The sequence below is a fragment of the Tenrec ecaudatus genome, chromosome 12 (genome assembly GCF_050624435.1).
Source record: "Tenrec ecaudatus isolate mTenEca1 chromosome 12, mTenEca1.hap1, whole genome shotgun sequence".
Classification (NCBI taxonomy): Eukaryota; Metazoa; Chordata; class Mammalia; order Afrosoricida; family Tenrecidae; genus Tenrec; species Tenrec ecaudatus.
This window is the reverse complement of record NC_134541.1, coordinates 103653091-103666836: the sequence shown is the minus strand read 5'-3', so window position 1 is coordinate 103666836 and position 13746 is coordinate 103653091. Positions and strand designations below refer to the sequence as shown.

Below are 13746 nucleotides of genomic sequence, written 5' to 3'. Positions count from 1 at the left end.
CTTTGCTTGTCTTTCTTGATCTTGACCGTCTTGCCGCATCCTGAGTAGGTTCTGAGTCTCACTTTATCTCCTGCGTTTATTTGTAAAAGAAGCAGATTAATATTTCCCCATAATGATGTGTAAAGATCGTCCAGACCCAGAAGGATGCCCATGTGACATATCCAGCGTCACCTCCAGGGATGGTGCGCGGAGCCCCTGGCTGATGGGCTGGGCACCGTTTGGTGCTGAGTGCTAGACAAGGCACAGAGCACCCACCAGTGAAAGCAGATGAAAAGAGAGGGGGGAAGTGGGCTCCAGCACCCCGGGGCACATGGACCCCGCCTTTGAAAGCCATTCTCAGGAAGGACACCTGACCCTCCCGAAGCTGAACGTGGCCATCACGTTTAATTCAGACTCCGAAAATCAGGGATGCTACTGACCTCACCACATACTGGTCACAAGAGCCCACTCCATCTACAGGGTTGTGTCGGAGCCACAGCTGACACAGCGGGCTGCTACGTGGCCACCGGTGATGCGGACTGCACAGGCCGTGTTCCATTCTGTCGTCCTTGTGTCACTGGGAGTCGGAATCAGCAGAGGGACAGAGCCTGGAAGACTGGACATGACATTGTTTCTTTTGTCCCCTTGTTGCTTATTGATACCTCGATGAAGATGGTTTGTCCCCTTGCTGCTTTCCTCAGTGTCGACTCCCATGGCGACCCGAGAGTGACCCGAGCAGAAGGTAATAGGTGCAAAGGTGACCTTCCCATCTCACTGCCATCCAGTGGGTCCCAACGCGCAAGGCTAGGGTGTCTACAGGAGCGGATAGCCCCAGCTTTCTCCCGTGGAGCGCCGGGTGGGTTTGAACCACCGGCTCTGTGGGGAGCAGTCCGTGGTGTGCACACACGGGGGGATTGTTACTGCTCAACCAAAGAGAGCGTTGGCGTGCTGGCGCAGCTCACGTTGCGTGAAGTGCATCCAGCCCAAGGACAGAGCTGTGTGATGGCACTCATGGGAGGCCGACAATCAGAAAACAGGCATTAGCAGTTCCTTGGAGTCTTCCCTAGGGAGCGTGGAGCGTCTGTTCATGCAGTGGAACACCAGCGACAAGAGTCGCCTTCCTGGTGCGCCGATACGGAGAGCGCCGTCAGTGTCAGGGAGCTATATTTCAGAAACTGCTGTATTGGCAAAAAGACACACATCACCAAAGGACAAATGTTGTAGGAGACCAGCGTTAGAAGGAGAAAGAAACACAAACAAGAGAGGGACCGGGAGAAGCCATGGGATGAGAGTGGATAAGTAGGTCAAACCGCTGACTACAAAGTTGATCCGAGATGTAAAATCCCCACCTAACTCACAAGGAAAAAATAGTTAAAACATAAAATAAACAAATAAAAGGGGCCTGTGCCAACTCCACGGCAGCACGAGAGCCCTCTCAAGGTTCACCTGCAGGTAACTGGAAAAGCGGAACATGGTGTGTGGCCTCGTGGACCTTAAAAACAAAAAACAAGTCACTGCAGACCCATGGGGCCCTTTCGGACAGAGCAGAACTGCCCCCTGGAAGTTTCCAAGACTAACTCTTTACAGGAGTAGAAAGCCCCATCTTTCTCCCAAGGAGCAGCTGCTGGTTTTGAACTGCAGACTTTGCGGTTAGCAGCCCAATTGGGTAACCACTCCGCCACCAGAGCTCCCTAGCGCACGCATAGAATCGAGTGTTACTCAGCCCCAAAGAGAAATGAAGTCTGATCCTGAAGGCCACAACATGATGAGCGCCGAGACCTTTATTCTGAGTGAAATCAGTCCGCAGAGGATAAATTTCAGATGAATGTCCATGAATCCGAACAGGCAAATGCACAGAGCCCCGCGCTCATTGGTGGTTACGAGAGGTGGGAGGGAGTAGGAGTCATTGTCGGACACGGAGTCTGTGGAAGGACAGTGGTGATGGGGGCACAACTCGATCAACGCAACCGTGTCCCCGCTTTGTTCTTACAAACAATGTTGCCTCGACACAGGTTTTGTTTTTACTTAAAAGGGGAAAAAATAGGGTGAAGATTTGGCCAAAGAGGCAAAAAAGATTTAAAAAAAATTTTTTTTTTAAGTAATGCGATACCAACAACTTGAGGTAAAGCTAACCTTGACTTGGGCAATCTTGCAGACCTTGCCTTCTGGGGAAATGGCATTCCTTGATTGCTTTTGGCATGAAGATCAGGAAGGAAAGTGTTAAACGATGTTTTATGGTTGTTTTATACTTGGTGGCTAACTGTTATTGCTGTTATTGCGGGGATGGAGGGGGTGGGTTGGGGTGGGTGAGGCCCTAGATTGCCAGAAGCCTCCCTCTCAGCACAGGGGGCTGGGCTGCACTGGGCCACACAGGCTGGTTCTTAGGCCCGTGTCAGATGCTGGTCTGCATGTGTCGGACAAACCCTCACCAGCAGGTGCCATTGAGTCCGTTGTGACGCATAACCACCCCATGCGTCCCAGAACATCGCACCCCCTGGTCCTGCACCATCCCCACCATGGGAGGTCTGCTTGAGCCACTGTGTCAACCCATCTTGTTGAAATCTCCCTTTCCCCTCACCCTCCACCTGACCAACCCAGCTGTGGTGCCGCCAAACAAGATCCACTACCTCACCTGTTAGTCCATGTGGACTCGATATCTTGGCTTCTTGGCGCGCACAGCTGAGAGCGATCCCCATCCTCGCCATCACCCCCACTCCACTGCTCACTGCTGTCTTCTTTGGGGTTTCCACATCCAAATGTCCAGAGTCCGGACTGCCACACGACACATAGGGCAAGGGTCACAGCAGTTTGTGAGGAATGGAAGGCAAGACAGCGTGCCTATTTCTGGACAGCGTGTTAATGTCCAAGTCTCAGGTCCCCCGCCTTTGCTGGGGAGGAAGCACCATGCCTGCTAATTCAGATCTACTTTTACCAGAACCTCCACCCCTGCTGGAGTCTGCCTTGGCTGGCGACCCTGGGCCACTGACACTTCAGCGTGAAATAGCCTCGAATGTGCTCCATGACCTTTAGCGCTCTCCAACTAGAATAAACTCTGGGAACTTCCTTTTCCTTTCAAGATCAAAAAGGAAAAAAGTCAAAGCTGCTTTTCTCATGCCGAAAATCAAGCGTCGGCTTTGATTTTGCTGGGTTTTTATGTTCAAAGGGCTGCGGTAATATTACGAGATGAATTCAGAACGCTTCTTTGATAGGCAAAGCAGTTATAGAAGCTTGAGAAGGATTTGCATGTGCTCCTCCCCCCACAGCTTTGCAGAGCTCCCAAGCTGTGTGTCGGTGGGGGGTGGTGTTGCCGTGAGGGCTTTGAGACCCTGGCGTGTTTTCTATCCTCACTGAGCCTCTGCTGCCTCTCCTGTGTACTGCAGAGGTTAACAGATTCCTCGCCAAGCCAAAACTCACTGCCAGCAAGTCAATCCCGACTCAGAGTGACCCTCTAGGACAGGGCAGAACTGCCCGTGGGTTTCCAAGACTGTAAGTCTTTAGGGGACTAGACAGCCTCGTCTTTCTCCCAGTACCTCGCAGGGCTGCATCTAGAGGTGAACTGAGATCAAGTACATGATTTCGATCGTGCCGAGTCCCAAGTGTGACACAATTATGACAACATGGCTGACATCGGCTGGATCTTGGCTGAAAGCATAGACTATCAGAAAGATGAGTACTTCTGTTTTCCTGACTATGCAACGTCACTAAACTGTGTGAGACATAACAAACCATGACTAGCCTCTGGAACGGGGATTCCAGAACACCTCATTGTGCTCATGTTGAACGCGTGCGTGGAGTAAGAGGCGGTTGTGCACACAGGACAAGGAAACGCAGCCTGGTTTAAAATCAGGAAAGGTGTGGCTCCGGGTTGTCTCCTCTCATCACACCTATTCAATCTGTGTGTTCAGCAAATACTCAGAGAGGCTGAATTATAAGAAGAAGAGGAATGCATCAGGATTGGAGGGAGGTTTCTGAACCACCTGGGTATGCAGAAAATCGTGCTTGCTGCCAGTGAGGAGGGGTTGAAGCACTTGCTGGTGAAGATTGAGAATGGCAGCCTTCAGTGTGGATCACAACTCAGTGTAGAGAAGACCCAAATCCTCACCACTGAACCAATAGGTAACTTCATGATAAATGGGGTCAAGGATCTCATCTTGCTTGGATCCATAGTCAATGCTCATGGGAGCAGCAATCAAGAGATTAAGGGACAAATTGCATTGGGTATATCTGCTGCACAAGACCTCTTTAATGTGTTGAAAAGCAAGGATGTTACTTTGAAGACGAACATGCACCTGGCCCAAGCCATGGTATTTTAATTGCCTCATGAGCATGTGAAACTTGTACACTGAATAAGGAAGACCAAAGAAGAATTGAAAGTACTACTGGAAACCCAAACAAATCTGCCTTGGAAGAAGGATAGCCAGAATGCTCCTTAGAGGCAAGGATGCGGAGACTTCATCGTATGTACTTTGGACCTGCCAGGAGAGGCTGGTCCCTGGAGAAGGGCAGCATGCTTGGTAAAGCAGAAGAAAAGTGAGCAAGAGATTAAGGTAGCAGTGGACACTGGGCCTCCTCTCGAGCACTCCCTCCACGCAAGAACACTTTGTTCTATTAAACTGGCATTCCATGATGCTCACCTTCCTGACACAATCGCTGAAGACAAAGAAGGTGCTTAAGCAAATGTGGTGAAGAAAGCTGATGGTGCCCGGCTATCAAAAGAGATAGCGTCTGGGGTCTTAAAGGCTTGAAGGTAAACAAGCGGCCATCTAGCTCAGAAGCAACAAATCCTACACGGAAGAAGCACACCAGCCTGTGTGATCATGAGGTACCGTAAAGATCAGGTATCAGAGAACAAAAATCATATCATTATGATGAGGGGGAACACACAGTGAGGACCCAAAGCCCATCTATAGGCCACTGGACATCCCCTTACAGAAGGGTCACGGGGAGGAGACGAGCCAGTCAGGGTGCAATCTAGCAACGATGAAACATACAACTTTCCTCTAGTTCCTAAATGCTTCCTTCTCCCCACTTATCATAATCCCAATTCTACTTTACAAATCTTGCTAGACCAGAGCATGTACACTGGTACAGATAGGAACTGGAAGCACAGGGAATCCAGGGCAGATGATCCCTTCAGGACCAGTGGTGAGAGTAGCGATACCAAGAGAGTGGAGGGAGGGTGGGTTGGAAAGGGGGAACTGATTACAAGGATCTACATATAACCTCCTCCCTGGGGGACGGACATCAGAAAAGTGGGTAAAGGGAGACGTCGGTGAAGGGAGATGTCGAACAGGGCAAGATAAAACAAAATAATAATTTATAAATTATCGGGTTCATGAGGGAGGGGGGAGCAGGGAAGGAAGGGTAAAAATGAGGAGCTGATGTCAGGGGCTAAGGTGGAGAGCAAATGTTTTGAGAATGATGAGGGCAATGAATGTACAAATGTGCTTTACTCAATTGATGTCTGTATGGATTATGATGAGCTGTATGAGCCCCTAATAAAACGATTAAAAAATAAAAAGATTTACAGCCGTGGAAGCCATGTGGGAGCAGCTCTGCTCTGCCCTAGAGGGTCACATGAGTTGACATGCACTCAATAGCATAGGCTTGTGTAATGTGAGACCAATAAAAGTTGACAAACTTTATGAGAAAGAAAAAAGTGCGTGAGCCCCCAATAAAATGATTTTAAAAGAAAAGTGAGCAAGAGGAAGGCCCTGCGTGAGATGGTGGACGCCGTGGCTGCAACACTGGGCTCAAGTGTAAGTTCAGTTGTGAGGATGGCGCAGGCCTGGGCGATGTGCCATTCGTTGTATGAGTCAGACCTGACTCGACGCCGCCAAACGACAGCAGAGACCAGGTCGAGCGACTGACATTTCTCTGCCACCAAGTACAGCCCTAGAAGATGCTGGTGACTTTCAACAATGTGTCATTTAAATGTTTTCTATAATCCCATAGTAACACCACGATCCGTAAATGTTTGCGATTTTGAGCTGGATGCTTCAAAGGTCATTTCCCATAAGTCTTCCGTGAAGGTGCCTAGTGGTGCTGTGGGTTAAGCGCTGGCCGTAGCAGGCAAGTGGTCGGTGGCTCAAACCCCCAGTCACCCCTTGGGAAGAGCACGAGGCAGCCTGGTCCTGTGCAGAGGACTCGGGGGCAGTTTGACTGTCCTCCAGGGTCACGCTACTAGTCAGCAGCGACTCCATGCCAGTGGCTTTTTAATGAGCGTTTTATGTTTTGGTAACTTACCCCCAGTGTTGGACTTCCTCTTTTTTCTCTTTGCTGATGCTGCTCCTGTTACAGATGGTGGTATTGTTTGTTGACTAGTAGGCTGGGTTTTATAGAGAAACAAAACCAGTAACACTCATATATATTTATAAGAAAGGACTTAATATCAAGAAAGCCTCCCAGCCCAGGCCAGCTCAAGTCCACAGGGCTGATGCTAGCCAGAGCCCCCTTCAGACTCGCTCGGCTGCGGGTGGATGAAGTAGGAAGGCAATGTCGGAAGCAGGGAGACCACAGGATGGCGGATGCAGAGTTGTGTGGACCCAAGGTCTGCAGGGACACAGCAGGGTGCCCCAGCTCCCAGGGCCCAAGGGCCACATTGCAAGCCGGAAGGCAAAGCGGGGCAGGGAGGCTCAGTTCTGCTCGCTGACTCTCTTAAGCAAAGGCCACATTCCCGGGCCATGATGTGATTTGAGAGGTTGGACCCTGCCTCCACACAGGACCCATCAAGTTGACATAGCGCCCAACCATCACAGTGCCTCTCCATCAGCCTGTCCTGCGCCGCCTGCCCAGCCCTTGTTCGCCCCCTGTCTCTGCCTCTGCTCCGCTCCTTGGAGGAATCCTTTCATAATGCGACTGCGCCGTGGGCAGCCCGGCGGCTGCTGTCTACATCCTCCCCCGGCAGGACACAGGCCTGCCTTTGACTTCCCCAACACTGGGGTTTCCTGTTTTCTAAGCCCTCCTAGTTGATGGGGTGCCCAGGCCCAGACCCTGTGGAGGGTCTCGCTGGATGGGGGTTCAGGTCCTGGTCCCACCTTAGCAGGCAGCAATGGCCTGGGCACCATTGGGGCAGCATCCCTGCTCTAAGTTACAGCCATGTAGCATGACCCCCCTATCCCCACCCCCACCCTTTGTTTCCTTCAGGCCCCAGGCACATCAGCCAGGCCTCAGCCAAAGTGGACATGGAGTTTGACTATGACAGGCCGCTGATGAAGACGGAAGTCCCTGGGCCGCGCTCTCGGGTGAGCTGGGGACATAAGAGTGGTGCATTGTGGGATGGGGTCCTGGAGGCTGAGGCTCGGATGAGCTGTGGGGCCCATGGTTGGCAGAGGGCTTGCCCCTGAAGACCTGGGGCAGGAGACCCTGTGGGTCTGCCTGGCACCCCGGACCAGGCAGGTCATCTCTCAGCCTGTTTCCCTCACTACAAAACGGGCACGGGGTTGTTGAGAAGACTGTAAGGATGTCCTCAGCATTCATGACTCAGCCAAGGTCAGGGCAGAACCAGACCCTGCTGTCGAGGACATTCCGGCCCAGAGCCACCCTGCAGGACAGGGCAGGATGCTCCGCGAGTCTCCAGAGGAGGCTTGCATCTCTACAGAAGCAGGCAGCCTCAACTTTCTCCCTCGGAGCCTAAGCCATTGTGGTACCACGGCCCCTGCACACCAAATACAAAAACACGAACTCCCAGCCACTGAGCGGCTCCCGACTCAATTGGACGGGGACTTTCTGCGACTTCAGCGCTTTATCCACGGACACCAGACGTGGCTTCAAAACCAGGTTCTTCCTGTTCTTCCCAAGTTTTCCACTTGAATGTTCAGTGAGTAGCGAGCCTGCCTTTGTATGGAGGAGGCCAAAGTAGCATATACTCTTATTTTTTGGGGGGTTTTCCTTTCATAATTTTAATTTTTCTCTATTCTGAAAGCATTCCATAGCATTTCGTTCTCTCTCTCCCTCTCTCTCTCTCTGTTATGGGAAAATAAAGGAATGGGAAACAAGTTTTTGCTAAACACACGCTGTACGGGTGAATTTTCAGTGAGAACAGAGCACTGTGGTGAGAAAGATCCTGAGGGAAACGACCAGTGATCGACTAGTACTGTCTGCCCTGGTTGCAGGATCAAAGAGTGGTTTCTATGCAAACTGTGTATTTGCTGTCCCCAGTAGCCGACGGAGCCCAGCTCCTGGTGGTGTTTGGATGTCTTGGCAGCGAACTCCAGCATGTTCCACGATCTTGTCCCAGCAGGGTTTTCCTTAAACATCTCCATCCCTATACTCAGGCAGCTCTGGGATGCACAAGATGACCTGGGGGTGGGAAGTCATTCCCAGGCTGTTGGGAAGAGAGAGACGGGCTCTCTGCTCCAACGAGCAGACGAAGCGTGCAGCAGTGAGCAGAGGGAGGCAGAGTGCAGAGGAGACGCATGCCACCTCCACCGTGAGAAATGAAAGGAGACGCTACAGAGGAGCTGGGTCAGCTAGCCAGGCCCACGTACACCGGGTAACAAGCACCCCCGCCCAAGCCCAGTAGCATCCTTGCATTAGTGTACATTGCTCTTGCATCTAGGGTGAGCCAAGAGTTGGGTGAGCAGCTCTCCTGGGCTCACCTGCTAGCCTGGGTTGGACTGGTGTTGGCTGATGCTGGGGTGATGGGGGCTTGGCTGTGCTCCACATGTCTCCCAGCCTCTACCAAGGTAGGCAGGGTGTAGCGTCATGGTGATGGCATGCTACCCAAAGATGAAAAGGCCCAGGCTGCATGCTGGCCCAGATCACTTCCACCTCGTCGTCGTCTTGTTGGTCAGAGCAAGCTGAGGATTGGGGCAGACATCCCACCAACTGTGGTGGGAGAACGCAGCAGCACCACACAACCAAGGGCCAGTTTCAGGGTGGGTCATGTATTAGGGCCATTTCTACAATCCTCTTTAGGAGGTGACCCCCCCCCCAAATGAAGCATTAAAACAATACCATTACGATAGCATCAAAAATACCCAACACCCTTGAGCTTGAACTTGAGCTTGAGGGCTAAGAAGAAGGCGTCTGACAGAGGAGAGTGTTCAGTTCCAGGAAAGGGCAGCGGCTAGTGGAGAGGCAGGCAGCGTGACAAGACAAGGCACGGGGAGCAGGCACTGACTGTAGCTGTGAAGCCTAGATGGACAGGAGTATGTGAGATGGCGGGGGTGGGGTGGGGGTGGGGGGTAGGCGAGGCTGCAGAGGGAGGTGGGAGCCAGCCTTTGAAGGGCCTTTGCCACGAGACTTGGGAAGGTTTAAAACTGCTTTGGCAAAAAGTGTGCCCAGCACTGTGATGCTTTTGTTTCTCTCACTTGCAGGAGTTAATGAAGCAGCTGAATATAATTCAGGTAAGTGGGGATGGGCTGCCATTCTTCCTGCCACTGGAATTATGCTGCTGGCTCTTTTTCTAAAAATTATAGTCAGCTTTTATCCTACCCACCCTTTCCTTTTCTCTCCACTGGATTCTTTTGTGATTCCTGCTTGGATCCATTTGTTACTTATGAGCATGCTATTTAATCTCCACCTACCAAGGGGGTTTTCAAAAGTTCATGGGGAAATTCCGTTATCTTTTTATCCCATCTTTCCACAGACATTGTGAAGCCCCCTGGTGTGTGTGTATTTCCCAAATATTATTTGTTATTCATTTCTTTTTTTTGCTTTTTCTTAAAAATTTTTTATTATTATTTTTAAACATTTTATTAGGGACTCACAACTCTTATCACAATCCATACATACATCAATTGTATAAAGCACATCTGTACATTCTTTGCCCTAATCATTTTCAAAGCATTTGCTCTCCACTTAAGCCCTTGGCCTCAGCTCCTCATTTTTCCCCCTCCCTCCCCGCTTCCCCCACCCTCCTGAGCCCTTGATAATTTATAAATTATTATTTTGTCATATCTTGCCCTGTCTGGTGTCTCCATTCACCCCCTTTTCTGTTGTCCTTTCCCCAGGGAGGAGGTCACATGTAGATCCTTGTAATCGGTTCCCTCTTTCCAACCCCCTCTCCCTCTACCCTCCCAGTATCGCCCCTCACACCCCTGGATTATTCATTTCTAAGAAGATACTCATTTCTGAGAAAATGTTTTGTATGATTTTAATCCTTTTAAACTTACCAAGCCTTATTTATTATAGCCTAGCATATGGTGTGGTAAAGTGGAGGGGCAGAAAAAGAAAGGAAGGCCCCATAGCGAGACGGATGGGCACAGTGGCTGCACCAATGGGTTCGAGCTTAGGAACAATCATGAGGGTGGTGCAGGGCCAGACATTGGGTCACCGTGGGTCGGAACCACCTCAACGGCACCTAACAAGAAGCGCGGGGAAAAGTGTGTGTACTGCGACCTGTATTCTTTGCATGGCTGTGGGGATTTGTTGATTTAGAATGTTGTTTACGTGTCTATTTCCTCCTTGGTCTTCTGCCCACTTTGTAGAATATTGAAAGCAAAGTAATGAAGTTGCCAGCGATTACTATTGAATTATCTCTTTCTGCCTTCAAGCTCATTAATTCATGCATTTGGGGGCTTTGTTGTTAGGTACAGATATGTTCATAATTGTTACATCTTCTTTGTGGACTCCCCTTTATTATTGTAAAATGTCTGTCAATAACTCTCGTTGCTTTTTTATGTGTTTATAGTCTATTTGGTCTGATGATGGCCTGACCATTATCCCTTTCTTATCGCAATTTGCATGGCGTGTCTGTTTCCATTCATTTACTTTCATCCTGTTTCTTATGTTTTTCAATCTGAAGCCTGTCTCCTGGAGTCAGCGTATAATTGGATCTTGTTTGTTTAATGGTCTGATGATCCCTGCCTTCAGATGGAGTCCTTTAATGCATTCGCATTACAGTGTTATTGATGTGCTTGCGCTTCGTCTGCTAGTCCACTTTTGGTTCTTTATGCGAGGGGGCTGCAGAACGCTTGGGGAGAAATGGAATGGAAAGAGAAACACTTTTAAAGCATCAACTTTGCTTTTCAACCTAAGCTCTATCAAGCAATGACACCAACCCTTTAAAACGATGGCAGTGCGGGTCTTTTATACATTCATAATGGAAGAAAGTGGGTGCCCTTTAAAGATTTTTCAAGACTAGGGAGCAAAGAGAAGTCAGAAGGAGCCCCATCCACACTGTACAGTGGATATCTAATGATTTCCCACCAAAATTCTCACCAGATTGCCCTTTTTTAATGGGAAGAATGAGCCGGCGCATTGGACTGCTGGTGAAGCCTCCCTGGGCAGTCAGTCATCTGCTACAACGGTGGCTCACTTCCTCAAAACACTCACAGCACGCAGGGGTTACGTTTCTTTGACTCTAGAAATTGAGCAAACGAAATGCCTTTAACATCCCTACAGCTGTGACCATGACCTCTGCTCTCCACTGATCCGCTTTTGCTCTGACTGGTCACTTCTGCTTCTTGGTAGGCATCATATGATTGTGCTCTGTCTCCAGCACTGTGCTGGGAAAGCCATGCTTCACCTCCTGTTACAGTCCTCTGAAGAAATGCCTCCCGATCTCGATCCCACTGTGTAAGATCTCCATCGAAAGCTCTGGTCCTGACAACAGTGTCAGCACCCTTCGAGCAGGACGTGTGCTCAACTTTAATTTTTCAGTCAGAAAACCAGTTGAGATGTCAGTGGTGTTTAAAGCTATTGATTCTGCTATTACTAGTCAGGTCCTCTTCAATTAGGACATCAACCATATGTCCTGGCAAATCAACATGGATGGTCGCTGCTGCGGGCTCCATCTCAGCACCTTCTAGTCCCTTCTCAAAATTAGTGACTTATTTGTAGACGGCTGATTTCTTTGGGGGCATTGTCCCATGCGCGTTTCATAAAGCACCCAGGACTTCACCATTCTTCCACTCACACGTCACCATCAATAAGGTGATTGTCCTTGCTTCCATCTTCGCGAATTCGTGTTGCTGTGAGAGGGGCTGTCTTCAGGCTGATGTCCCACCTTCTCAGTGACTCGGGACCTAACACCATCGTGTCAGGTTGTTTGGCGCAAAAGGCAAAAATTCAAACCCCTGCATAGTTTTTTTTCCTAAGATGGATTTTCCATGAACTGTCTGCAAACCCCTTGTGTGTCTTTTGTTTTGTTTTCTGCTTTTTTTATGTTTTGGTTCCTCTGTTTTAGCTTTATGGCTCTTTTGCATTCACTAACTACTTCCTAGTGTATCATTCTAATTCTTTTAATGATAAGTTTTGCTGTCGTCTATATCACTATATATAAACATAGCGTGGTGTTGGGCTTATGGTCTTAATCATAATTTATCAGATTCTACTTATGATTTTTATCTAAACCTTTATTTTGATCCAGAATCAAAATATATAAAACACAATTTCACAACTTAGCAAAACAAAAGCAAAACTCCCTGCCATTGAGCTGATGCCGACTCACAGCGAGCGACCCTATAAGACAGGGAGAACTGCCTCTGTGAGTTTCAGAGACCGTAACTCTTTAAGGGAGTAGAAAGGCCCATCTCTCACCCTCACAATTTAAATGATTTTAAAGTAAATCATCCTAAAGTAAATCATCACTTCCAGGGCAAGATTCCTTCCCTGGTTCTGCAGAATAGGTGGGACTGTACTGATTTCACCAATTCAAAAGTAATCCCAAAAGATGGAGGATCTAACCTAGTGTTTTCCAAAGTGGGCGGGTGCTGGACAGATCTGGGTCACAAAGCAAACACCCACACTTTACCCAGCATTACTCGCTTTTCATCGACGGTTCGGAGGCAGGGTATGCTGATTTTTTTTTTTTCTCCTGAAAAGGGGCGGCAGGCCAGATCTGTTTGGGAGATTTTTTTAGATATTCATTCTAGGAGGTTTTAGCAAGCCTGAGTCGGGCTCTTCTTTCCCCAAGAACGCAGAGGCTGTGCACTTCTTCTGCAACTACGAAGAGAGTCGAGGCAACTACCTGGTGGATGTGGACGGCAACCGGATGCTGGACCTTTACTCCCAGATCTCCTCTGTCCCCATTGGTAAGAGCTGGACTGGCAGGCCTGGAGGGCAACCTCTGTGATGTGTGCAGGGCCTCCAGGTCTTTCTTCCATTCATGTCTTACTTCCGTTCTGGTGGCAGAGTGGGCTACAAGATGGGTTGGTAATCAAACTGAAAGGTCAGCAGTTTGAAACCAGCAGACGCTCCACTGGAGAAAGACGAGGCTTCTGGTCCTGCAAAGAGTGACAGTCTCAGAAGCCCACAGGGGCAGTTCTCCCCTGTCCTATGGGGTCGCTGTGAGTCAGAGTGGCCTCAAGGGCGGTGGGTTTGGAGTTCCTTCCCAGGGTGCTACCAAGTTAGATCCTTGGAAGACGTAAGCAACGCTTAGAGCAGTTCAGCAGCCTAAGGAGGAAACACCTTCAGCTAGGAGTTGAATCCATCTTGCCGGATGTTTGCTCTCCAACCACAACCATAATGTCCACCGTGCCCGGCCTGCTCCCTTCAGAGTAGAGCCCGAGGCAGGCCTTCTTGTGTGCAGGCCGCTTGCTAACAGGCTTGACTACTGACCAAAAGACTGGAATTTCAAGTCTACTCAAAGGTGCCCACAGAAAGGACCCGTGATCCACTTCCGAAACCTCAGCCAGCACGGTTCCCCTGGGACGCACAGGAGGGTGCCCGGCGTCCTAGCCAACTCGGCAGCTGCTGCTTGTTTGGTTTCCCCCGAGGAGGAAAGAGAAGGGGGCAGTGCTCACAAGGTTGAGGTCTCAGCTAGGGACTGGTCTAGGGGTGGGGGGCACTGGGGCATGAGTTGTACCCCAGAGGCTGGGC

General features: G+C 49.7%; 1 protein-coding gene across 1 annotated transcript in view; it reads left to right on the top strand.

The window, feature by feature from the left end:
* Positions 1–13746, top strand: part of ABAT (4-aminobutyrate aminotransferase) — a 59995-nt gene that overhangs the window by 25880 nt on the left and 20369 nt on the right. The window contains exons 3-5 of the mRNA XM_075564305.1: positions 7126–7223; positions 9300–9329; positions 12842–12959. Coding sequence (XP_075420420.1) covers positions 7126–7223; positions 9300–9329; positions 12842–12959 — 246 coding nt within the window. The remainder of the gene's footprint in view (positions 1–7125; positions 7224–9299; positions 9330–12841; positions 12960–13746) is intronic.